The following is a 25,376-nucleotide window of genomic DNA, read 5'->3' on the forward strand; positions in this document are numbered from 1 at the left end:
AATACAGATACCATAAGATCCAATAATTCCATTATTGTGTATTTACCCCAAAAAATGAAAACATTAATTCAAAAAGATATATGCACCCCTTTGTTTACTGCAGCCATTTCCAATAGCCAAGATATGGAAGCAACCTAAATGTCTATCAATAGATGAATGGACAAGGAAGGTGCAGAAGACACACACACACACACACACACACACACACACACACACACACACACACCCCTTATATATATAACAGAATATTATGCAGCCATAAAAAGGATTAGATCATGCCATTTGAGACAATGAATGGACCTAGAGGGTATATGCTAAGTGAAATAATGCAGACTAAGACAAATGCCATATGATTTCACTAATATTTGGAATAAAAAAATGAATAAACAAAAAAGCAGAATCAGACCTATAAATACAGAGAACAAATTGATGGTTTCCCAAGGGGAGCCGGTGGGGTTGTTGGGCAAAATGGGTGAAGGGAGTGGGAGATACAGCATAAAGAATATAGTCAATGATACTGTAATAGTGATGTATGTGGACAGGTGGTAGCTACACTTGTGGTGAACATGGCATAAACTTGTTGAATCACTATGTTGTACACTGGAAACGTAACATTGTGTGTCGACTATACACAAAAAATTTAATTTAAAAATCTGCTCTGTGCTATCATGCATATTCTCTCTCAAATAAATAAATCTTAAAAAAAAAAAAAAGCAAGGGTGGGGTACCTGGATGGTGCAGTCAGTTAAGCATGTAACTGGTTTCAGCTCAGGTCATGATCTCAGGGTCGTGAGATCAAATTCCCAGTCAGGCTCCCTGCTCAGTGTGCAGTCTGCTTGAGACTCTCTCCCTCTGCCCCTCCCCCCTGTGCTCTCTCATGTGTGCTCTCTCTTTCTCTAAAACAAATTAATCTTAAAAAAACAACAACTGAGGGGAGCCTGGGTGGCTCAGTCCGTTGAGCCGCTAACTCTTGGTTTTGGCTCAGGTCACGATCACAGGGTCCTAGGATTGAGCCCCATGATGGGCTCCTTGCTTATCGTGGAGTCTGCTTGTGATTCTCTGTCCCTCTCCCCCTGCCCCTGCCCCACTTGCTCTCTCTCAAATAAATAAATAAAATCTTAAAAAAAAAACTGACACACAATCCTTCACTGTGGACCTTCCTCGTGATCAATTATTATTTCCAAGGCCACATTTTTTCTCAGAAAACTTTTCTGGTAAGTCTTTCAGATTTTTATTTTACTTTTTTTTTTTTGGAGAGAGAGAGAGCGTGCACAAGTGGGGCAGGGGCAGAAGGAGAGGGGGAGAGAGAGAATGTTGTGTTTTTTTTTTTATGTATAGGCATGTTCATAGCAGCTTTATTTACAATAGTAAAAAATGAAAATCTAGTGTTACATTCACACAATGGATTACTATTCAGCAATAACAAAAAAGAACACACTAACTAGAGAGAGAAAAAATAAAGTGAAAAAAATCAAAACAGTTATTATTTCTTATAGGTTAGACATTGACTGAAAAAGGATACAAGGGAACTTTCCGGGGTGTTGGAAATGTTCTATACTGTAATATCCTTTTGTCAAAAGTATACAGCTAAAAACTGTACACTTCAATGTATGTAAATATTACCAAAAATGATCATATATTAATGATGATGATGATGATCATAGAATGAGGTGGTAGGGAATAAGTGAAAGTATAAATGATATAAAAATGGCAGAATATTGGGGTACCTGGGTGGTGCAGTTGGTTAAGCATCCCACTTCTGGTTTCATCTCAGGTCATGATCTCGGGGTCCTGGGATTGAGACCCCCCCATCGTGTGCTCAGCATGGGGTCTGCTTGGGATTCTCTCTCCCTCTCCCTCTGCCCCTCCCACTCTCTCTCTCAAGAAATCTTAAGCAGGCTCTACACCCAGCACAGAGCCCAATATGGGGCTCAATCTCATAACCTTGAGATCATGACCTGAGCTGAAATCAAGTCAGATGCTTAACCAAGTGAGCCACCCAGGTGCCCCATCAAATTTTTTTTACTGTGATCCATAGCAAGAAATATAGCTGTATATACACAGTTATAAACATGTGTTTGTAGATCTAGACCTGAACCCAAAGTTTTGTGAAACAGTCCTACTTTTACTACATGTGATGTTCCCTGATATTTTCTATACTTTTTATCCTATTTCATTAAAACAGTCCTGATAGTGACTCTCTCAGATGATTTCCTGACTTCCCAATGAGTCTGGACCCACAATTTGAGAAACACAGCCTTAGGATAATTTTACATTTTTGATTACAGAACTACCTTTTTTGTCTTGATTTAAAGATGGCTACCTCTAAAAGACAAGGACAACATTGTGGAGTATAAGGTAAGCCTTCCCCTTAACTTCTGTGGTGCAAGAACAGAATTCTCAAGCTTGTCTTAAGAGTCTATGTGGTTGGAAGGTCTAACAGAGATGGACAGCTACTAATATACCTTTGACTGAAAAAAAAAAAGTACTCTATATGAGAGGCTGATCCTTTCTGACCTGTGAATATATATAAAAGAATGTTTATTGGAGCACTGTTTTTAGTGATTTAAATGTGGAAATAGGGGTGCCTGGGTGGCTCAGTCAGTTAAGCATCTCCCTTCGGCTCAGGTCGTGATCCCAGGGTGCTGGGATCGAGCCCCACATCGGGCTCCCTGCTTAGCAGGGAGCCTGCTTCTCTCCTCCCTGCTCCTGCTCTCTCTCACTATCTCTGTCTCTCTAATAAATGAAAATTTTTTAAAATGTGGAAACAATCTCAACAGGAATACAAAGTCTAGAGCAATGATTCTTAAATGGTGAACTAAATGGATCCTGGGCAGGTGGGAGGTGTCTATAAGAAACTCCAAGAAGAGGGAGAGAAATGAGTGGATTGAAAAAGCATATTAATTAGAATATACATATTTATATTTGGAAGACAAATATTAAAACACATTACCCCCCCTTTTTTTTGTAACATAGACTACAAAACAGTGGAGGTTTACAGTATCTTCTTCCTTCTTGGGAAGACACAGAAGGTACCAGTTCTCTAAATAGTTTGGGGAAGCCCCCTCCCAGAAGTTGTATTAGAAGTTTTAGGGAGCAGTCATAAAATGTTTACATTTTAAAAGCTGAGAAACACTTGTTCAAAGACCTAGAATAAACATACTTGAAATTTTAACTTTTCAAGAATTATTCCTTGGAGGAAAATCAGTGGTAATCATTTAATTCTTACAGGCTTTTTCAGACAAACATAATAAGAGTTATTGAACAAAGCCCAGCCAATTGGGGAGTTACACTTTAAGTGAACTGACTCATTAATATTGTATCAGCAAATTAACTACAGGCACCTCCTAATACACTGTAGTCCTGCTACAACCATTATTCTCTATAAGGATAACAAGAATCACTATTAAGCTATCTCAGTTGTTAATCATGTCATTACAGTGGCTTTGGGAGACTGTCTTTAAAGGAATTTCAATGAACTAAAGTGGACATCTACCAGTAAAAGAAATTAAAAAAAAAACCCACACAACACCCCTCCACATCTTCCTCCCAGAAAAACACCCAAATACCCCAACGCTTTCCAACCCTGACCAGACTCTAAGAGCACTTCTGTTCCTTTTACCTGAGATGGCTCCTTTCCTAGCCACATTTTCCCCTCTCTAAAGGCAGAAAATGTAAAATAAAAGAAAACAACAAAATCCAAACAAGATCTTGTCAATTTGAATTGATATGGCTTTGATTTTGAGAGTAAACTGTGAGGACACAAAAGAACTAGGCTTAATGAATGAGGCCAAAGTTTTTAATGGTTAATGGAGGAGAGGATCAAACCTTGGTCTCTTCAACAGATGGTGTTGGGAAGAGTGGACAGCTACATGCAAATGAATGAAACTGGACCACTTGTTTACACCATATGCAAAAATAAATTCAAAATAGATTAAAGACCTGAATGTGAGAACTGAAACCATAAAAATCCTATAAGAGAGCACAGGCAGTAATTTCTCTGATATCTGCCATAACATTTTTCTAGATACGCCTCCTGAGGCAAGGAAAACAAAAGCAAAAATAAACTGTCGGTTCTACATCAAAATAAAAAGTTTCTTCCCAGCAAAGGAAACAACCAAAACTAAAAGATACCCTACCAAATAGGAGAAGATATTTGCAAATGACATGCTCAGTAAAGGGCTAGTATCCAAAATATACAAAGAACTTATACAACTTAACACCCCCCCAAAAAATAATAATCTAATTTAAAAACAGGCAGAAGACATGAACACACATTTCTCCAAAGAAAACACATAGATGGTCAACAGACACATGAAAAGATGCTCAACATCATTCATCATCAAGGAAATGAAAATCAAAAACACTATAAGATATTACCTCACACCTGTCAGAACGGCTAAAATAAAAAACACAGAAACAACAAGTGTTGGCAAGGAATGAGAGTTTTAAAAGGCAACCCTCATGCACTGTTGGTTGGAATGCAAACTGGTACAGTCACTATAGAAAACAGTAGGGAGGGTGCCTGGGTGGCTCAGTTGGTTGAGCGACTGCCTTCGGCTCAGGTCATGATCCTGGAGTCCCTGGATCAAGTCCTGCATCGGGCTCCCTGCTCAGCAGGGAGTCTGCTTCTCCCTCTGATCCTCCCCCCTCTCATGTGCTTTCTCTCTCTCATTCTCTCTCTCAAATAAATAAATAAAATCTTAAAAAAAAAGAAAACAGTAGGGAGATTTCTCAAAAAGATTAAAAATAGATCTACCCTATGAAATCACACTACTGGATTTTTACCCAAAGAATACAAAAACACTAATTCAAAAGGATACATGCACCCCTATGTTTACAGCTGCATTATTTGTAAGAGCCAAATTATGGAAGGACCTAACTGTCCATCAATTGATGAATGGATAAGAAAGATGTGGTGTATATATTGGTGTATATATATATATATATATACCATATATGTACCATATATGTACCATATACCGTATATATACACATACACACACACACACACAATGGAATATTATTCAGCCATAAAAAGAGTGAAATCTTGCCATTTGAAACAACATGGATGGATTTAGAGAATTTAATGCTAAGGAAAATAAGCCAGTCAGAGATAGACAAATACTACATGGTTTCACTCATATGTGGAATTTAAGAAACAAAACAAATGAACAAAGGAAAAGCAAAAGAGACAAACCAAAAAAACAGACTCTTAAGTATATAGAACAAACAGTTACCAGAGGGGAGGTGGGTGGGAGCATGGGTGAAATAGGTGGAGGGGATTAATACTACACTTACCTTTTTTAAAATTTTATTTTACTATGTTATGTTAGTCTTCATACAATACATCATTAGTTTTTGATGTAGTGTTCCATGATTCATTGGTTGCATATAACACCCAGTGCTCCATGCAGAACGTGCCCTCTTTAATACCCATCACCAGGCTAACCCATCCCCCCACCCCCCCCAACACCCTCAGTTTGTTTCTCAGAGTCCATAGTCTCTCATGGTTTGTAAGAGTACATTTATCTTGATAAGCACTGAATAATATATGGAATTGTTGAATCACTATACTGTACACCTGAAATGAATATAACACTGTATGTTAACTACACTGGAATTAAAATTTAAAAAGTAAAATTTGAAAAAAAATTAAAATGGATAAAAAAGACACCTTGATTAAAAGTGAGTGTTCCCAAATATCCAAAATGTACACGTGGAATACTTGAGAAATTTAAAAAATCAGCTTGAATTTCCAGAGAAACAAGTGGTAGTGGTTAGTGACAGTTAAAAACAAATGTCTGGAGAGGCCTAGCTAATGTAATAAGACACAAAAAGGAAATGAAAGGTATACAGACTGGGAAGGAAGAAATCAAACTATCTTTGTTTACAGATAACATGAATGTGTATGTAGAAAATCCAAAAAATTGACAAAACTGTAATAAACAATTATAGCAAGGTTATGGGATATAAGATTAATATACAAAAGTCCATTGCTTTCCTAGGTATATAAGGAAAACTACAAAATTCTAATGAACAATATTTTTAAAAACTAAATAGATATTTCACCTTTAAAGAAAAGGAAGGCTCAACATTATCAAGACATCAGTTCTTCCCAGTTGATCTATAGATTCAATGCAATTCCAATCAAAATTCCAGCAAGTTATTTTATAGATATCAATAAACTGATTCTAGCATTAAGGAGGGCACTTGAGGGAATGAGCCCTAGGTGTTATATGTAACTGATGAATTACTAAATTCTACCTCAGAAACTAGTAATATACTATATGTTAATTAAATTGAGTTTATTATTTTAAAAAATATTCCCAAAAAAATCTGATTCTAAAGTTTATATAGTGAATTCAGTTTTGAAGGAGAAGAGCAAAATCAGAGACAAAAAGGTATAAAGCTATAGGACCATCTGGTTGTTTGAACTAGAGGAAATGAAAGCAGATGACAACCTGAATCTTTCCTTGGTACTGCTGCAGCCAAAAAGTCTGTCTAGATGTTTTTCTAAGGTACTAAGATATACATGGCAACTGGGTTGTGTGTTTATATGTGTATAAAATATGTATATTCTCTGCAGAGAATTTGCTCATTTTTAAGGGCAAAGTGGGAGGAGGGGTGCTGCTCTGCATCAGGAGAAGGGAGAGAGGGAATTGGAAGGCAGTTTAGGAACCTCTCTCCATAAAGCTAAATAACTGAGAAAGTAAATAACAGTGATCTCCTGAAAAGTGAGAGGGCTTCATTAGGCAAAAACAAAGCAAAAGAAACCTCTGAAAGGAAGGACAGGTGGAAGCAACCAAAGAGGGCTCAAAAGGTGGAAAAGAAAGCCCCAACTTTTCATTGAGATCAGAAGAGAGGTAAACAAATCTAGATGATTCTTGCTACCTTCCAGAAAGCATGTGTTTTATATATCTTTGTTGAATGAATGCTGCATCAATGACTGGGCAACAGAAAATGTTTGAGATCATGGTATCAGTACCTTTTCTTTTCCTCAAAATGGACCGGAGAGACTGATCAGACAAATTTTAAAAATTCAATTCTAGAAAATACACAGGTACCAGCTCATCACATCAATTTGCTTCTCCAGAGGTAGAGCCTGAATGATGATTCAGGGCTAGCAGGGGTGAAAATAAGCAATTATATAATAGCTACAAGTGATTTCTCTGGCCACAGGGGAGAGCTACAAAATTGTAGAATTTAGCCAGTTTCCATAACCACAATGATAAAAGAGAGACCAAAACACCAAAGTCAAAAGTTTGCTGCATATATGCTGTGTCCTGGGGCATTGTGACTGGCCCACAGGAGGGCAGCTGCCCCAAAGGCATGTATAGGAAGCTTCAAAATGCATCTCTTCTGTCCTGGGTTTGAGCTGGAGAAATTTAGCACAAGCAGCATCTGCACATAACAGTGAAAATTTTCAGAGTGGTTGATAATTGGCTTCTGGAAGCATGTGCCTGAATGATTGTGTGAGAGCCTCAGGGAAAGCCATATACCTAACATAGAAAGTGGAAAACCAACAGAACTAGGGTCTGTAAAAAAATGTAGAATGCACATAACAACACCCTGAACTCACTGCACATCTGGCTGTTATTAACAGTGATGAGACTCTAAACATAACCAAAAGAACAACAAGTCTCTACGCAACTAATGAATCGTTGAACACCACAACAAAAACTTATGATGTACTATATGCTGGCTAACTGAACATAATAAAAATAAATAAATAAATAAATAAATTGTGAATTTATATGAAAAAAAGTCTCTTTACCCCTCCATGAGACTCCTGCTTTTTGAGGAAATCCAAGTCTTAAGTGATTTGCCTGTTCTCCAGTCACTGGCTGTTGCTTTAGGAATGGAGTACATCACCACAGTGCTTTTGGAGCCTATTCTTAGCCAGAGTGATTTGGCATGCTATTTTTAGTTTCCATCTCTGTAGATTCAGTGTCACTCCACTTACCCTTGTTTATCCAGTACAGCAGCACTAGCTTCAGTCAGCCCAGAAAATATGGCCACCCTAAATTAACTGAGTTATTTTGGGGTTTCCAAGGACTGAAACTGAGTCTTCCTGGACTCAGCTCAAGAGAATGAGGCATCTGTGAGATCCTGCTGTTGCTTAATATTTACTGAAAGCCCCTAAAGCTCTAACATACATGGGGACAAAATTATGGCATGATCTTTAGCCTCTGGGGGCCTTGGGTGAATCTTCATGAAAAGCTACAGTGCTGGCTTTCCACAGAAGCAGAGCAATAGTTAAAGAATATCCCATATCAGTGACTGGCTGGTATGACTGCACTTAGGAGGCAGAACTTTCTAGCAAGATGGAGAGGCACTGCCTGTTCTCTGCTCTGGACTCAGTAAACACAGATTTTGTCCTATTTAATGTACTCATTACATCCTGTTTATCACCATTAACTTATTTTTTGATACTACAAACATTTGCAGAGTGCAACCTAGTATGTATCAAGCACACATCAGCCTCATAATAAATGTTGGTAAAATGAACAAATGGGACCTCACTCAGCCTGTAGAATGCAGTATGAGTATATGTGTGTAGGGTGCATAAGTGGAAGGCTTTTTGAGATGTTGCATAAGTTAATCTTGAAAGATAAGAGTTTCTGCAATGGATAAAGAATAGTCATTCCAGAAGGAAGTAAAAGCACACAGAAAGGCAGGCACTTAGATCTACAGAGACCCCTCCACTCTCCTGCACTGTGGCTCAGGTAGTATGAAACCAGACTGGGTGCTGGGTAGAAATAGGCAAGGAAACCTACTTCCACATAGAATTATCATTAGCTCAAAGAATTGATTGGAAATCGTATGGTTAAAGTAATAAGAAGGAAATATGTCCTTGGATTTCAGAAATTTAAAAATAAACTGACCTAGAGAACTCGATTTCCTGTGACTAGTGTGGTAGGCAGTCTCTCAGATGGCTCCTGTTGAGGCCTGTCTCCTGATATTCATGGCACTGTATAAACCCCTCCTGAGTACCATGCTTCTGGCCAAGAGATTATGGCAAAATTGAGGAGTATCATTTTCCATGATTAGGTGACGAAAGATTATTACTTCCATCTTGCTAGCCAGCTCTCTTTATTGCCTTCTTAATGTGCACACTTTTATGAAGCTGTCATATTGGAGAGGCCTACCCACTGAGGTTGGCCTGTGGCAAACAACTAGTGAGGAACTAAAGCTCTCAGTCCAAAAGAGCCTAATGAACTGAATTCTGCCAACAACCACTGAGTGAGCTTAGAAGCAGATCCCCGTTTGAAACTTTGGATGAGACTGCAGATTCGTGGCTGACACCTTGATTTTGACCTTATGAGAGACCATGAGGCAGAGGATACAACTAAGCTATGTTTGGATTCCTGACGCATAGACAGCATGAGATAATAAATATGTGTTGGTGTAACTGACTAAGTTTTACAGTAATTTGTTATGCAGCAATAGTAATACAGACAGGAAGTGGGGAAACTCTGATAAGTTCCAGGGCTTTCAATGTATGTACTGCAGTACGGCAAAGGCCTTGGGATACAACATTCCTGTGCCTCACAAATTCTCTAGTGAAGTGTGTATTTAAATCCTTTTCTCTTTTTAAAATTGTGTTGTTTGGGGGAAAAAATGGGTTGCTTGCTTTCTTATTGTTGAGTCTTGAGAGTTCTTTATATATTCTGGGTATGAGTTCTTTTCCAGATAGATAACATGCAAACATTTTCTCCCACTATATGACTTGTATTCTATTAACATTGTCTTTCAGAGGCAGAAGTTTTAAAATTTTGATGAAATACAATTTATCCCTTTTGTCTTGTATGGATCATACTTTCAGAATTACTATATCTGAGAAATTTTTGCCTAACTCGTGTTCATGGGTTTTCTTCTATGTTTTCTATAAATTTTATAGTTTTAAGCTTTACATTTGATCTGCAATCCATTTTGAATAAGTTTTTGTATATGGCATGAAGTAGGAATTGAAATTCATTTTCTTGGATATTGATAACCAATTATTCCAACACCATTTGTTGAAAAGACTTTCTCCTTTGTTGAAAATTAGCTGTCCATACATGAGTGGGTCTATATCTAAACTCTCTATTCTGTTCCATTGATCTATTTGTCTATATTTATACTAATACCACATTGTCCTAATTTCTGTTGCTTTATAATAAGTCTTGAAGTAATTTAGTATTAATCCTCAAACTTTACTCTTTTTTTTTAAGGATTTTATTTATTTATTTGACGGGGAGAGACACAGCGAGAGAGGGAACACAAGCAGGGGGAGTGGGAGAGGGAGAAGCAGGCTTCCCGCGGAGCAGGGAGCCCGATGCGGGGCTCGATCCCAGGACCCCGGGATCATGACCTGAGCCAAAGGCAGACGCTTAACGACTGAGCCACCCAGGTGCCCCTCAAACTTTACTCTTTTGCAAAATTGTTTTGGCTATTGTGGGTCCTGTGTATTTCCAGAAGAATTTTTAAATGAGCATGTCAATTTCTCAAGCGTGGTGAGGTGACATCATAATAATATTGAGTCTTCTGATTGATGGACAGGTAGGTATAGCTCTCCATTTTTTAAGGTATCCTTTAATTTCTCTCAGCAGTGTATTGCAGATGCAGTGCATTGGTCTTGCACATTTTTGCTAGAATTTTATCCGTATTTCATGTTTTTATGCTGTTTTCAATGGTATTTTTTTATTTCAATGTCCAGTTGTTCATCACTAATATACAGAAATACAATTGAATTTATATACCAGCTTTATTTATATCTTACAACCTTGCTAAATTCACTTACAGTTCTTTTATATTAGTCACCATACAGTACTTAATTAGATTTTGTTGTAGTGTTCCATGATTCATTGTTTGCATATAACACCCAGTGCTCATTGTAATACGTGCCCTCCTTAATACCCATCACTGGGCTAACCCAACCCCCCACCTCCTCCCCTCTGAAACCTTCAGTTTGTTTCCTGGAGTCCATAGTCTCTCATGGTTCATCTCCCTCTCTGATTTCCCCCCTTTATTTTTCCCTTCCTTCTCCTAATGTCCTCCATGCTATTCCTTATGTTCCACACATAAGTGAAACCATATGATAATTGTCTTTCTCTGCTTGACTTATTTCACTTAGCATAATCCCCTCCAGTTCCATCCATGTCCATGCAAATGATGGGTATTCTTCAACCTTTCTGATGACTGAGTAATATTCCATTGTGTATATGGACCACATCTTCTTTATCCATTTGTCTGTTGAAGGGCATCTCAGCTCCTTCCACAGTTTGGCTATTGTGGACATTGCTGCTATGAACATTGGGGTGCATATGCCCCTTCTTTTCACTACATCTGTGTCCTTGGGGTAAATATCCAGTAGTGCATTGCTGGATCATAGGGTAGCTCTATTTTTAATGTTTTGAGGAACCTCCATACTGTTTTCCAGAGTGGCTGTACCAACTTGGATTCCCACCAACAGTGTAAAAGGGTTCCCCTTTCTCCACATCCTCTCCAACATTTGTTTCCTGCCTTGTTCATTTTTGCCATTCTAACTGGTGTAAGGTGGTATCTCAATGTGGTTTTGATTTGAATTTCCCTGATGGCTAATGATGTTGAACATTTTTTCATGTGTCTGTTAGCCATTCGTATGTCTTTGGAGAAGTGTCTGTTCATGTCTTCTGCCCATTTTTTGACTTGATTATTTGTTTTTTGCATGTTGAGTTTGAGAAGTTCTTTATAGATCTTGGATACCAGCCCTTTATCTGTAGTGTCATTTGTAAATATCTTCTCCCATTCCGTGGGTTGCCTCTTTGTTTTGTTGACTGTTTCCTTTGCTGTGCAGAAGCTTTTTATCTTGATGAAGTCCCAAAAGTTCATTTTCTCTTTTGTTTCCTTTGCCTTTGGAGACGTGTCTTGAAAGAAGTTGCTGTGGCCAATGTCAAAGAGGTTACTGCCTATGTTCTCCTCTAGGATTTTGATACAGTTTTTTTTTTAATTTTATTTATTTATTTGTCAGAGAGAGACAGAGAGCACAAGCAGGGGAGTGGCAGGCAGAGGGAGAAGTAGGCTCCGTGCTGAGCAAGGAGCCCGATGTGGGACTTGATCTCAGGACCCTGGGATCATGACCTGAGCCGAAGGCCGACGCCTAACGAAATGAGCCACCCAGGTGTCCCATTGATACAGTTCTAACGGCATTTTTTTTTTTTTGCAGATTCCACAGGATTTCTACATAAATGATCATGTCATCTGTGAATAAAGGCAATTTTCCTTCTTTATTTCCAACTGGACGCCTTTTATTTCTTTTCCTTGCCTCATAGCACTGGCTAGAACCTCTAGTACAATGCTGAATAGAAGGGGCACCTGGGTGGCTCAGTCGTTAAGCATCTGCCTTCAGCTCAGGTCATGATCCCAGGGTCCTGGGATTGAGCCCCATGTTGGGCTCCCTGCTCAGTGGAGATCCTGCTTCTCCCTCTCCCTCTATCCTTCCACCTGCTTGTGCTCTCCCTCTATCTCAAATAAATAAAATCTTTAAAAAAAAACAACAATGCTGAATAGAAGTTCTAAGGATAGATATCCTTGTATTATTATTAATCTTAGCGAATAGGCATCTGGTCTTTCGTCATTAACTATGATCTTAGCTGTGGGGTTTTCACAGATGCCCTTTATCAGCTGGAAGAATTCTTTTCTTAGTCTGTTAATTTTAAAAATCAGGAATGCGTCTTGTATTTTGTCAAATGTCTTTTCTACATCTATTGACATGATCATATCGTGTGTTTTTTTTTTTTTAGTTTGTTAATATGATGAATTACACCAATTGATTTTTGAAATGTTAAGCCAACTCTGCATTCCTGGGATAACCCCACTTGGTCATGATGTATTATCCTTTTTATATATTTTTTGTTTCAATTTGCTAAAATTTTGTTTTAAAGTTTTCTATCTATGCTTGTGAGGGATATTTGTCTGTACTTTTATTTCTTGTAATGTCTTTGGTTTTGTCATCAAGGTAGTGATGGTCTCATGGAACAAGTTGGTAAATATTCTCTCCTCTTCAATTTTACTCTAAAAGAGTTTGTGGAGAATTGGTATTATTTCTTTCATAAATATTTAGTAGAATTAACCAATGAAGGCACCTGGGCTGGAGATTTCTTTCTGGGAAGGTCTTTGACTAAAAATTCAATTTCCTTTATAGATACAGGACTATTAGGTTGTTCACTTCTTCTCAAGTGAGCCTTGGTAGTTTGCATTTTTCCAGAAATTTGTCATTTTCATCTAAGTTGTTGAGTTTATTGGCATAAAGTTGTTCATAATAGGCTCTTATTTCTTTTGTTATCTGTAAGATTGGTGGTGCTGTCCCTCCCTCATTCCTTATATTGGTAATTTCAATCCTCTATTTTTCCTGATCAGTCTGGCTAGAGTTTATCAATTTTATTAATTGTCTCAAAGCAGCAGCTTTTGGAATTATCAATTTTCTCTATTGTATTTCTATTTTCTATTTTATTTCTATTTTCTATTTTATAGATTTCTCATATTTATTATTTCCTTCCTTTTGCTTACTTTGAATTTTATTTGCTCTTTTTTTCTTGTTTCTAAGGTGGAACCTGAAATCTTGTTTTGTTTTGTTTTGTTTTTTAAGATTTTATTTATTTATTTGACAGAGAGAGAGAGAGCACAAGTAGGCAGAGTGGCAGGCAGAGGGAGAGGGAGAAGCAGGATTCTCGCTGAGCAGGGAGCCCGATGCGGGGCTCGATTCCAGGACCCAGGGATCATGACCTGAGCTGAAAGCAGATGCTTAACCGACTGAGCCACCCAGGCACCCCGGAACCCGAAATTGTTGATTTGAGTCTTTATGCATATAACTGGTTAATACTATATATTTCTTTCTCCTGCACCCCACAAATTTTATTCTAATTTTCATTCAGAAATATTTTAAAATGCAGTTCAAAATACTTTTTAATTTCCCTTTTGATTTTTCCTTTTACTGATGAGTTATATAGAAATGTGTTGTTTTTTCAAATATTTGGTGCTTTTCCAGATGTATTTCTGTAATTTAATTTCTAATTTAATTCCATTGTGATCAGAGGACATACTGTGCATGACTTGAATTCTTTTAAATTTATTGAGATTTGCATTATGACAGAATATTTTCTATCTTGGTGTTTCATGTGCACTTAAAGAAAATTTATATTCTGCTGTTATTGGGTGAAATGTTCCTATAACTGACATTTATATTAATTGGTAGCAGTTTTCAAGCCTTTTATATTTTACTGACTTTTTTTTACTTATTCTATCATTTATTAAAATCTCTGAATATAATAGATTTATTTCTCCTTCAATCCTTTTTTCCTTTACTTATTTTGAAGCTATGTTATTGGGAGCATAAATGTTTAGGATTGTTATGTTCTCTTGATAAATTAACCCATTTAGCACTATGAAATGACTTTTATCTGTGCACCCTTTGTTGTAAAATCTTTGTCTAATATTAATATGGCCACTGCAGCTTTCTTTCTTTTTTTTTAAAGATTTTATTTATTTATTTGACAGAGAGAGACACAGCGAGAGAGGGAACACAAGCAGGGGGAGTGGGAGAGGGAGAAGCAGACTTCCCATGGAGCAGGGAGCCCGATGCGGGGCTCAATCCCAGGACCCTGGGATCATGACCTGAGCTGAAGGCAGACGCTTAATGACTGAGCCACCCAGGCGCCCCTGCAGCTTTCTTTTTATTAGAGTTAGCATGGTTTATCTTTTTCTATCTTTTTAGCAGATTTGTCTTTATATTTGAAATTTGTTTCTTATAGACAGCATACAATTCAGTTTTGCTTTTGTAATCACACAATCTCTGCTTTTTTATTGTAATTGTTATTATTGATATGGTTGGTTTTAAGCTTATCATCCTACTATTCACTTTCTGTGTCCTTTTTCCATTTTTCCTCTTTTCTTCTGCCTTCAAGTGTTTTCTGTGATTTCATTTGATCTCATTTGATTTTCTATAAATATTTTTGTTATTTTGGTGGTTATGTTAGGGTTTACAGTTTAACTATTAAACTTATTACCAACTACCTTCAAGTGATACTATGCCACTTCATGTATGAGAACTTTATAATAGTATATTTCTATTTCTCCATTCCATGCCTTTATGGTATTGTTGTCATATATTTTACTTATACATATATTTTTAAATGCACAATACATTGTTATTTCTGTTCAGTCACTTATCTTTAAAGAGATATCAATAATAGGAAAAATATATGTTTACATGTATTCTTACCATTTGTAGTTTTCTTCATTTCTTTTTATTTTTGTTTTTATTTTTATTTTTTTAAAGATTTTATTTATTTATTTGACAGAGAGAGACACAGTGAGAGAGGAAACACAAGCAGGGGGAGTGGGAGGAGAAGCAGGCTTCCCACAGAGCAGGTAGCCTGATGCGGGGCTTGATCCCAGGACCCTGGGATCATGACCTGAGCCGAAGGCAGACACTTATCAACTGAGCCACCCAGGCGCCCCTATTTTTGTTTTTATTTTTAAAGATTTTATTTATTTATTTGAGAGAGTGAGCGAGCAAGAGAGAGAGAGCAAACACGAGCAAGGGAGGAGCAGAGGGAGAGGGAGAAGCAGACTCCCTGCTGAGCAGGGAGCCCAGCTCAATCCCAGGACCCCGGGATCATGATCTGAGCAGACGCTTAACCAACTGAACCACCCAGGCACCCCAAAATGTATTGTAATAATACAATATGTGGTCTTTTGTGACTGGCTTCTTCACTTAACATAATGTTTTCACAGTTCACCCATGTTGTAGCATATACCAATACTTTATTTGCTAAATAATATTTCATCTTATGGATATGGCATACGTAATTGTCCATTCAATTGATTGTTTCCTTTTCTTTGGCTATTATGAATTCCAATTCAATGACCAAACTTTTTCACATCGTACACCCTTATCACTTTTCTTAGCCAGTTTAGAGTCCATGGCCTAGCACTAAAAATGGTCTTTTTTAAACACCTAAAGCCCCTTGCTTCTCTTTTCTGCCCATAATTCTTGCCTGGTAAAAGTCACACTCTGGCCAAACTAAATAATCTCTTTAGTTCACACAGCTATTGAGCCTTGCAGGAGAAAATCAATGCTGACTGGATTCATATTACATTTATTACCATAATTCTCAAATCTTCCCAAGCTAACCATTTCCCACCCTCACTTTCTTTATATCTATATTATCCTCTCCCCCTAACACTGAGGTGAGGAACAATTATAATTTCATATAGAAAATAAGTATAATTGGAAAAGAAATGTTCTCATTTTCTCAGTACAAATTCTACCAATATTCCTCCTTCTGTATTCACATAATATGCCTTTTCTCTAAGCTAAACTGCACCAAGTAGTCCTCCAACTTTCCATCAATTTCTTCCTATCTAGATCATTCTCATCAACACACTAACATGTGGTAGTACTATCAAATCTCCCTTCCCCCCTCCTCTTTCCCACTTTCTTCCTCCTTCCCTCCCTTCCCCCCTCTTTTCTCTCTCTCATGCACATCCTTTGATCCTATACTCTTTCTAGTTATCAAACAATTCTTTTGCCTTTCCTTCACAGCAAAGTTTTTTTTAAGATTTTATTTATTTATTTGACACAGAGAGACACAGGGAGAGAGGGAACACAAGCAGGGGGAGTGGGAGAGGGAGAAGCAGGCTTCCCGTGGAGCAGGGAACCTGATGCAGGCCTCGATCCCAGGATCCTGGGATCATGACCTGAGCCAAAGGCAGATGCTTAACGACTGAGCCCCCAGGCACCCCACAGCAAAATTTTTTTAATGTCTATCTCTATTCATTTGCCCTACTTTTTCAGTTCCCATTGTTTGCTGAACCTCCTCTAACCAGGCTTTTTTCCCATGGCTCTACTGAAATGGACCTTGTCAAGGTCACAAATGACTCATATCTTTTGAGTGATCATTTTCTATTTTATTCTTACTAGACCTTTCATTAGCACTTGACACAGTTGACTGTACCCCTAATCTTGAAATTTTTTTTTTAAAGTTGGCTCCACACCCATTGTGGAGCCCTATGTGAGGCTTGAACTCACAACCATAAGATAGAGATCTGAGCTGAGACCAAGAGTTGGACACTTAACTGACTGAGCCACCTAGGTGCCCCAAGGGATAGAAATTATTAAAAACAAAAACAAAAATCAACTAACAATTCTGAACCTGACAAAATACAATAAGTAAATGGAAATGTTCACTAGAGGAATTCAATGTTAGATTTGTGCAGGCAGAAGAAAGAATCAGCAGATGTATAGACAGGACATTTGAAATTAACAAGTCTGGGGAGGGTATGTACTATGGTGAGCACTGTGAATTGTGTAAGACTGTTGAATCATAGACCTGTACCTCTGAAACAAATAATACATTATATGTTTAAAAAAAAAAAAAGAAGAAGAAGAAGATAGCAGGAAGGGAAGAATTAAGGGGAGGAAATCAGAGAGGGAGACAAACCATGAGAGACTATGGACTCTGAGAAACAAACTGAGGGTTCCAGAGGGGAGGGGCGTGGGGGGGATGGGTTAGCCTGGTGATGGGTATTAAAGAGGGCATGTACTGCATGGAGCACTGGGTGTTATACGCAAACAATGAACCATGGAACACTACATCAAAAACTAATGATGTAATGTATGGTGATTAACATAACATAATAAAAAAAATTAAAATGGGGGGTGCCTGGGTGGCTCAGATGGTTAAGCGTCTGCGTTCGACTCAGGTCATGATCCCAGGGTCATGGGATCGAGCCCCACATCGGGCTCCTGGCTCAGCGAGGAGCCTGCTTCTCCCTCTGCCTCTCTCCCTGCTCATGCTTTCTCTCTCTGTATCTCTGTGTCTCAAATGAATAAATAAAATCTTTAAAATAAAATAAAATAAAAAGGGGGGAAAAGAAATTAACAAGTCTGAGGAGCAGAAAAAAAGAATGCTTTCCCCCTAAGATCAGTAACAAAGCAAAGATGTCTGCTCTCACCACTTCTATTCAACATTATACTGAATGTTCTAATCAGTGCAATAAGGTAAAAAAGAGAAATAAAATGCATTCAAATTGGAAAAGAAGATGAAAATGATCAGATATTATCATCATTTTGGAAAATACTAAAGAATTCACTAAAAAGGAGCGCCTGGGTGGCTCAGTTGGTTAAGCGACTGCCTTCCGCTCAGGTCATGATCCTGGAGTCCCAGGATCGAGTCCCGCATCGGGCTCCCTGCTCAGCGGGGAGTCTGCTTCTCCCTCTGACCCTCCCCCATCTCATGCTCTCTCTCTCTATCTCATTCTCTCTCTCAAATAAATAAAATCTTAAAAAAAAAAAGAATGATAACCTTTATAGGGGGAAAAAAGCATAAAAGATATTTAAAAAAAAAAGAATTCACTAAAAAAAGCTATTACAACTAAAATGTGAATTTAACAAGATTGCAGGATATAAGATATTCAAACAAATTCTATTTCTACATACGAACAATAAAAATTAGAAAATAAAATTAAAAAGCAGTATCATAAAATGTGAAATAGGGGTAAATTCACAAAATATGTACAAAACATGTACAAAAAATATTTCTGAGAGAAATTAAATTAAATAAATGGAGGGATATACCATATCCATGGATCAAAAAAACTTAATATTGTTCAAGTGTCATTTCACTCACAGGAATTTTTCCTACAAATATACTCACATATGTGTACATAGATTTATAAATATATGAGGTTTGTGTCAGCATTATTCTTCAGAACAAAAGACTGTAAATAACTAAATATCCATTAATAAAGAATTAAGATGAGTTGTGTTATAGCCATAACAAGGAAGACATTACAGCCATTAATTTAATGGTATGTACAAGATATATGTGTATTATTAAATGAAATAAAAGGAAAAGCTGTCATACTATACTTCCATTTGTGAAGAAAAACATAATTCATTTGTTTTTGGCTATGCTGGACTAGTTTGGGAAGATACACAGAAATCTGATAGGAATAACTGGCTCAAGAGAGGAAAAATGGGAAATGAGAGACAAGGGTGAGCAGAGATATTTACTACATACCTTATTCTGCCCATTGAATGTTGTACTATGTATATGTATGCCTACTTTTTAAAACAGTTTCAGTAATTAAAATCAATTAAATGCACTGGCCCTCCATCAAGAGACCTCATCCCTGCTACTCTAATCTTCTGTCACAAGTCCTCTCCAATCCACCCATCTCCACCTCTGCTAGATAGACTGCATTTCTTACTGCCAAATGCACTCTATGGCCCATTGCTCTGTGTTCTGCATTTGTTCGTAAGTTTCTCTCCCACCTGGAATATGCTCCTTCCCCACAGCCTGCACTTTTAGACCCAACTCCTATGTCACTCTACCCAGGAGCCCTCTCTGACCACCCTGATCCCTCACTATGGTTTCTCTCCTCTGAAATGGGATATTTATAACCTAGACTTTGCAAATGAGTATGTAATTTTATTTGTTCTAGATTACTAGATCCTGCTTTGTGTGAATTAGTCTTATCTTGGTAACCAGACAGTTAAGTGTCTTGAGAGCAGGAAGGCAACACAACTCAAACGACTTTGTACCCATGACACTATAACCAGTTTAGGGATGAGCACATACTGAGGGCTCACCATGCCAGCTGGGTGGAGGACTGGATGCTGGAGAAGAGACCAAAATAGCCTCTTCAGAGATTTTGAGCACAGGGATTTTTTTGGCCGTGAGACTGCTGTCACCAGGGTAAGACTCTCAAGGAAATTCAGAAGTTCAGTGTTGGAAAAATATGACAGTAACCACAGAGGTCAATTAGGTAACATAAATGTATAAATAAATGGGCAGAGAATAGGTTAGAAATAAATTAGAAAACAACTGGATTGCTTAAAGGTTTCAAAAATCCAAGTTAAAAAAAAATAACAAAACCAAAAACCCTCCTTGAGGCAAACAGCTTATATCCAGAGTAGCTGAGTAGATCTAACCATGATCACCAACTAGTTTATGATCTTAAGTCAGAAGTGGCCACTAACCCCTCTCTGGAGGTAGTCATATTCATGAGCAGACAGAATTCTATAACATGGTAAAAACTGCTCTAGAAAACCAACTTTTAAAGAGGTCAATAAATGAATCTCCTTACTCTCTCTCCATGGAAGGCAGTGTTTATATCTCTTCCCACCTATCTGTAAGCTTGAGACCACACACACCAGGAGGCATTCCTTCCTGCTTCCCACAATGTCAGTTAAAGGTGTCACCTTGCCCTTTTCCTCCTATATAAGCCATGGTCCCCTCTATATACTTTTGATTCCCCATCACCCAATGCCTGTAATATCAAAGCTCTCCATTCTCAAGCCATAATCAGACTCTGCTCTCCCTAACCTCATGTGTGCTTCACAGATATATTTCTAGTACAGGTGAGGGAGTTAATGGAGATTCCTCTGTCCCAGCCACTCTTCCTCAAAAGGTGCCCTATGTCCCTAAACATTCAGTTTTCTGGGGACGGGTGACTAGATGTAAAGGAGAGAGCCAAGACATTAGGCTGGTGTAGAGTTTGCAGAGTAGAGACAAAGTGGAGGCATAGACACTGCCTATGAGTAGACACCTTTAGTCCCAGGCTCTGTAACCCTTACAGACAACTGGACACCTTCTTCTACAGACTAAATCACCATATAAGCTTTCCTAAAACAGATAAAAGTCTTTTACACTACGCCTGCCTTGAGAAACAGAAGGGCTTTGTGATGCAGTCTCGTGGCCTGGTTCCATCATCTATGAGGTGGAGATGACAAGGCATAGCACTGGGAGTCATTAGGCACCAGGACCCTGAATGCCTAGATATAGGGATGGTTGCTCTCCTCATGCCAATGCGGTTTAGACTATGTTGAGGCATACTGTTGTTCTGTGGGATTTCAAGTATCCCTTATATACCTATGGCTTCATCTTCATTATTCTTCTAATTATCTGGCAAGTAACAAGGAGTTACTGTGGATTAAGGTTGGAACCTAAAAGGATCTGCTGCCAGGTAGGGAAACATGAGACCATGACTGAACTAATTAAGCCTCAGATAAGAAGCTTTTAAGATCTCAGAGTCTCTTCTTTTACCACCACTCCCCAATTTTTATACCATGCATTCAGTAACTTTTATATGGTACTTCTCAGAGACTAGTAATAATTCCTTTCCAGGCCGCCCTACAGTGTATTCTAGTTGAAAAATAATCTCAATCTGGTTTGGGTTGGGGCCTAGATGAAATGGAATCTACATCCTGGATCTCAGAATACCTCCCAGTAAGCAGGATTTTTCTGGTTGGTGGTTTCTATAGGCATTTGTTAACAGAATCCTTTGGCTATTACACCTACACACCCTTTAAACTATTCCACTCTTTCTCTTGCTTCATCATAAACCTCATGCATAACTTTTCCTGGGAAATAAATGAGAGGTATTGAGTATGGAAGAGCCTTGAAATAAATAAAAAACAAGCAGAGAAGGGAAATGTTGAGGTGAAAAGAAACGGGTATGGAAAGGAAAATTAGGAAAGTAAATAAAATATAGACAGACACATAGAAAGGGATTGGGAAATGTGTATTAGCTTTGTCATGTTTTAATCATGAAAAGAAATGGTATCCCAGCTTCATACTCTAACATTTTGTCTTTAAGCGTCACAGAAAAGTCAGGATAAGAGATGCAGCAACAAGAGGTAAGGTCTGTCTCTGTTCTGACTCCCCTCACTATGGACAAGATTCCCCTGACTCCTACTCCTACTCCAACAAGTAGCCTGGTGCTCTAACCACTGAAGGCTCCAATTACCCCAGTTGACAAATTCTCCCAGAAGACTTTCTTGGGTGGGAAATCAGGGCCTAGGAATGTTCCAGAATTCTCTACCTTACCCTGCCCCTGGGAATGAAGAATGAGGAAGTAGGACGGAAGCCTTTAGCTGTGTCATTTACTAGCTTTACGACCCTGTGGAAGTCGCTTCATCTCTCAGTCTGTGATCCATGAAATGGGCATATCATGAGCCTGCCTCACTCACGGTGTGGTTGTGATGATCAAATGAAATTAGGTCCAGGACAACATGTTGCAGCAGGTTAAGTTGTACACAGACGTGCCTTAGAGCATTGACTGTTGGGGTTTTCAGCCTCTTCTTACTCAAAGGCCTGCGGCTTGCTATAGGATGTCCCTGCATCCTCTCTTTCCTTGTAACACTGTCCTGGTTTTTCAGCTAGGAGGTTTTGCCAGGAAGAAGCTGAGAAGCCGTGGGAGCTGCTCTCTATCATGAAAAGGTGATCACTTGCTCTTTGCAGTCTCCAAACCTCCGGCCTGGCCTGTGATGATTTCTCTGCTTGGCCTGGAGCAGGGAGGAGAAGAGGGATAATGTCTGGGAGGGAGTCAGACACAGTGGATGCTGAGGACTGGTTGAGAGGGTTGTCAGGGCAGAGGGGGATCAGGTGTCTCAGGAAGGAGGAGTCTTCCAGTTCTGCTCTGGGCTAGGTTCACAGTGGTCCTGAAATTCAGGATTTTGCTATGTAATTCATTGACGACTCTACATGAGTTTGTACTCAGCCACAGATAAGTTATCCAGTCAAGAGAATAGATAAATGCATGCATAAATAAATCACCATGTCATGTTCCCTTTATAGTTACAACTATTCAAGGGCAGACCCGTGGAACCTGCTGATATTACCTCCATGGTTTTTTTCTTCAGAGAGGCCAATTCCTGGGACAGACCTCAGAAAGGATCATGTCATCTTATCCTCTTCTTAAAATCTCTGAAGAATGGGATTGGCCTTTAAGAGATGCTATGTGCAGGAGCTAGGACACTCCATAGTCCCCAGAATGCAGAGTTCCCACAAAGACCTCATTTTTCACAGTTTAGGAATACTGAATGCCAGGCTGTGGCCTTCTTTAGTTAGTTAGTTAGTTAGTTATAAAGATTTTATTTATATATTTAATTGACAGAGAGAGAGAGAGAGAGAGACAGGGAGAGAGGGAACATAAGCAGGGGGAGTGGGAGAGAGAGAAGCAGGGAGTCCGATGCAGGGCTTGATCCCAGGACCATGGGACCATGACCCCAGATGAAGGCAGTCACCCAACCAACTGAGTCACCCAGGCACCCCTGGGTTGTGGCCTTCTTAATCCCAGATGAGATGGACTCCAGATTCTTCCTGGGAATGTTCCTGGTGATGCCCCATCAGCTAACCATTGGCTCCCTGCCTCTGCCTGGTTTCCTTCTCCTGGTTCAGCTTCTCAACATAGATCAACAAACAATACACCCCACCTTTTAGTCTCTCATGGCCCTGCACTCCCACGGGTTGTCTGAGACCTTGCCCAACAAGCTCCAGACCCTCAGCCCAGCCCAGCCCAACATAATTTGCCAATGGCATTTTCCTAGGAGGCAAAGGAGATGGGTAAACACCATGAGGGTACAGGCCCCAAGGCTTCCAGGACTAGGGGAGGGTGGACCAAATCTCCAGGCCACACATATTTAAAGAGGCAGGTGTTGGGGTGCCTGGGTCGCTCAGTTGGTTAAGCATCCTACTCTTTATCTCAGCTCAGGTCTTGATCTAAGGGTTGTGAGTTCAAGCCCCACACTGGGCTCCATGCTAGGTGTGGAGCCTACTTAAAAAGGCAAAACAAAAGAAAAAAGTAGGTGTCATTCCATCAGTAACTGTTGCCATCCTCCCTTCCCAGCCAGGACTGGCTTCCTAAGGAGGGAAGTGTGAGGCAGCTCCTGTGTGCAGATCCTACCTGCCCCGTCTGCAATGCCATGGCTCTGGAGATTCAGCAGTTGCTGGTGGGTGAGAACACCCTGATCTCTCCCCCTTCATCAGGGCCATTGCAGGGCTCCTCTTGCCTAGAGATTTTGTCCATGTCTACTGTGTCTTTCAACCAGAGTCTGCAGCAACATTCCCTATACTCCAAAGCACTTGCACTTCGATCTGCACCCCCCCCAGTGTTGCAATTAGTGGATCAGAAATCCTTAACACAGTCAGCTGTCCAGTCAGCTGGTACAGTCAGGATCCATGATTGCTGGGCTGAACACCTCCAGCTGGGGCAGGGATTTCAAATGCCAGAGGTGCCCAGGGGCCCAGAGACTTTGTGTTGTTCAAGACTTGAGGAGCCTAGGGTTCCAGTGAACCAGCAGGAGATGATGCAGAGCAGCCCCACCCTTGTCTGTGGAAACCAAGGGCAACAGCCCTTGAATTCCCAGGTCTCTATGCAGACCCTGAACCGAGAAATCACTACCCTGACACACCCTATGGCCTTGCATATGGTTACTGTCCTCCCTGCCCACCTGCCATTCCTCAGTCCTGAAGTCCTAAGGCTTCTTGAGGTACATGTGAAAAAATGGATGCATTTCCAGAGGTGGGGGCTACCCAAACGTGTGGAGGAGTCCCTGAAGCAGCTTATGCCAAATCCGCCATTGTTTTACCAACCTGTAAATAACCAACCAGTTTCTTTCATCCAGAAGAATACTTCTAAGTTCTCTATTGAAAAATTCGGAACCTATTCCTACCAGACCTGGGGTTCATGTATGGCCAGCCAGCCTACCCAGGCCTTCTGGGTTTCTGAATGGTCCATTATGGATCCAGAACAAAGACACCACCACCAGCAAATCCCAAACCATATGGCTCTGGCCTTGACCTCTCCAGCCCTTAAAGACTCAAGTGGCCTCTATGCACTTCCTGGGTACCAGGATCATGACTCAGTGGACCATCTGCAGCAGAAATACAGCCAGCTATTCTGTGGACTCCCTTCTCTGCACAGTGAGTCCCTGGTTAACACGTTCCTGGGCTCTCAAAGTTTCTCCACAAATGGGAGAATGTCCAAGCATCCCTTGAAGGATTCTTTTCTCTTCAAGGAACTCTCCATTCTCCCTCTGCTACCTAAAACTCCACCCCAGTCTGCCACACCCTCTTCCCCATCTTCCCCAAATTGGGTCATTCCATCTGACTACCCACAACCTCAAATCAGTGTCCCATTTCTGACTCTGGCCGAGTGTGATGCCCTGGAGTGGCACCTGCTGCAGAGGCAGCTCCAGCTTCAGTGGGGCTTGCCAGCTGTTTTCCAGAGACCTCAGCACACCCAGAACCCCAAGCAGTATAGACCCTGTGGCAAAGCCCAGTCTCCTGAGACAGTGAAAAATTCCTGGCCAATGAAACCCATCACAGTCCTCACTAGGGAACTAGTCTTCTTCCCGGAGCATGCCCGGAGGCTGCTAGAATTCCACCTCCAGCGGCAGTTGATTCACCACCGCTGGGGCCTGCCCCAAAAGATCCAGGAGTCCATCCAATTGCTCCTGCCCCCCACTGATCAGTCAACTCTGTCCTGGAGCAGCACAGCCCTAGCCAACGTGCATCCCCAACCTACAGCCCTAGAGGCCACTGGGGCCAGTGACCCATTCT

General features: G+C 39.8%; 1 protein-coding gene across 1 annotated transcript; it reads left to right on the top strand.

Moving 5' to 3' along the window:
* Positions 1-2,314: 2,314 nt before the first annotated feature.
* LOC141370672 (protein SPATA31F1-like) lies at positions 2,315-25,372 on the top strand (the record flags this gene model as incomplete). Its single annotated transcript, XM_073881324.1, has 4 exons — positions 2,315-2,358; positions 21,631-21,670; positions 22,193-22,253; positions 23,662-25,372. Coding segments are annotated over exons 3-4 (1,719 nt in total), but the record flags the coding sequence as incomplete, so codon positions are not given.
* Positions 25,373-25,376: the final 4 nt, after the last annotated feature.

This window comes from Callorhinus ursinus, unplaced genomic scaffold (assembly GCF_003265705.2).
Source record: "Callorhinus ursinus isolate GAN/ISIS: 27379988/994484 unplaced genomic scaffold, GSC_fseal_2.0 scaffold42, whole genome shotgun sequence".
Lineage (NCBI taxonomy): Eukaryota > Metazoa > Chordata > Mammalia > Carnivora > Otariidae > Callorhinus > Callorhinus ursinus.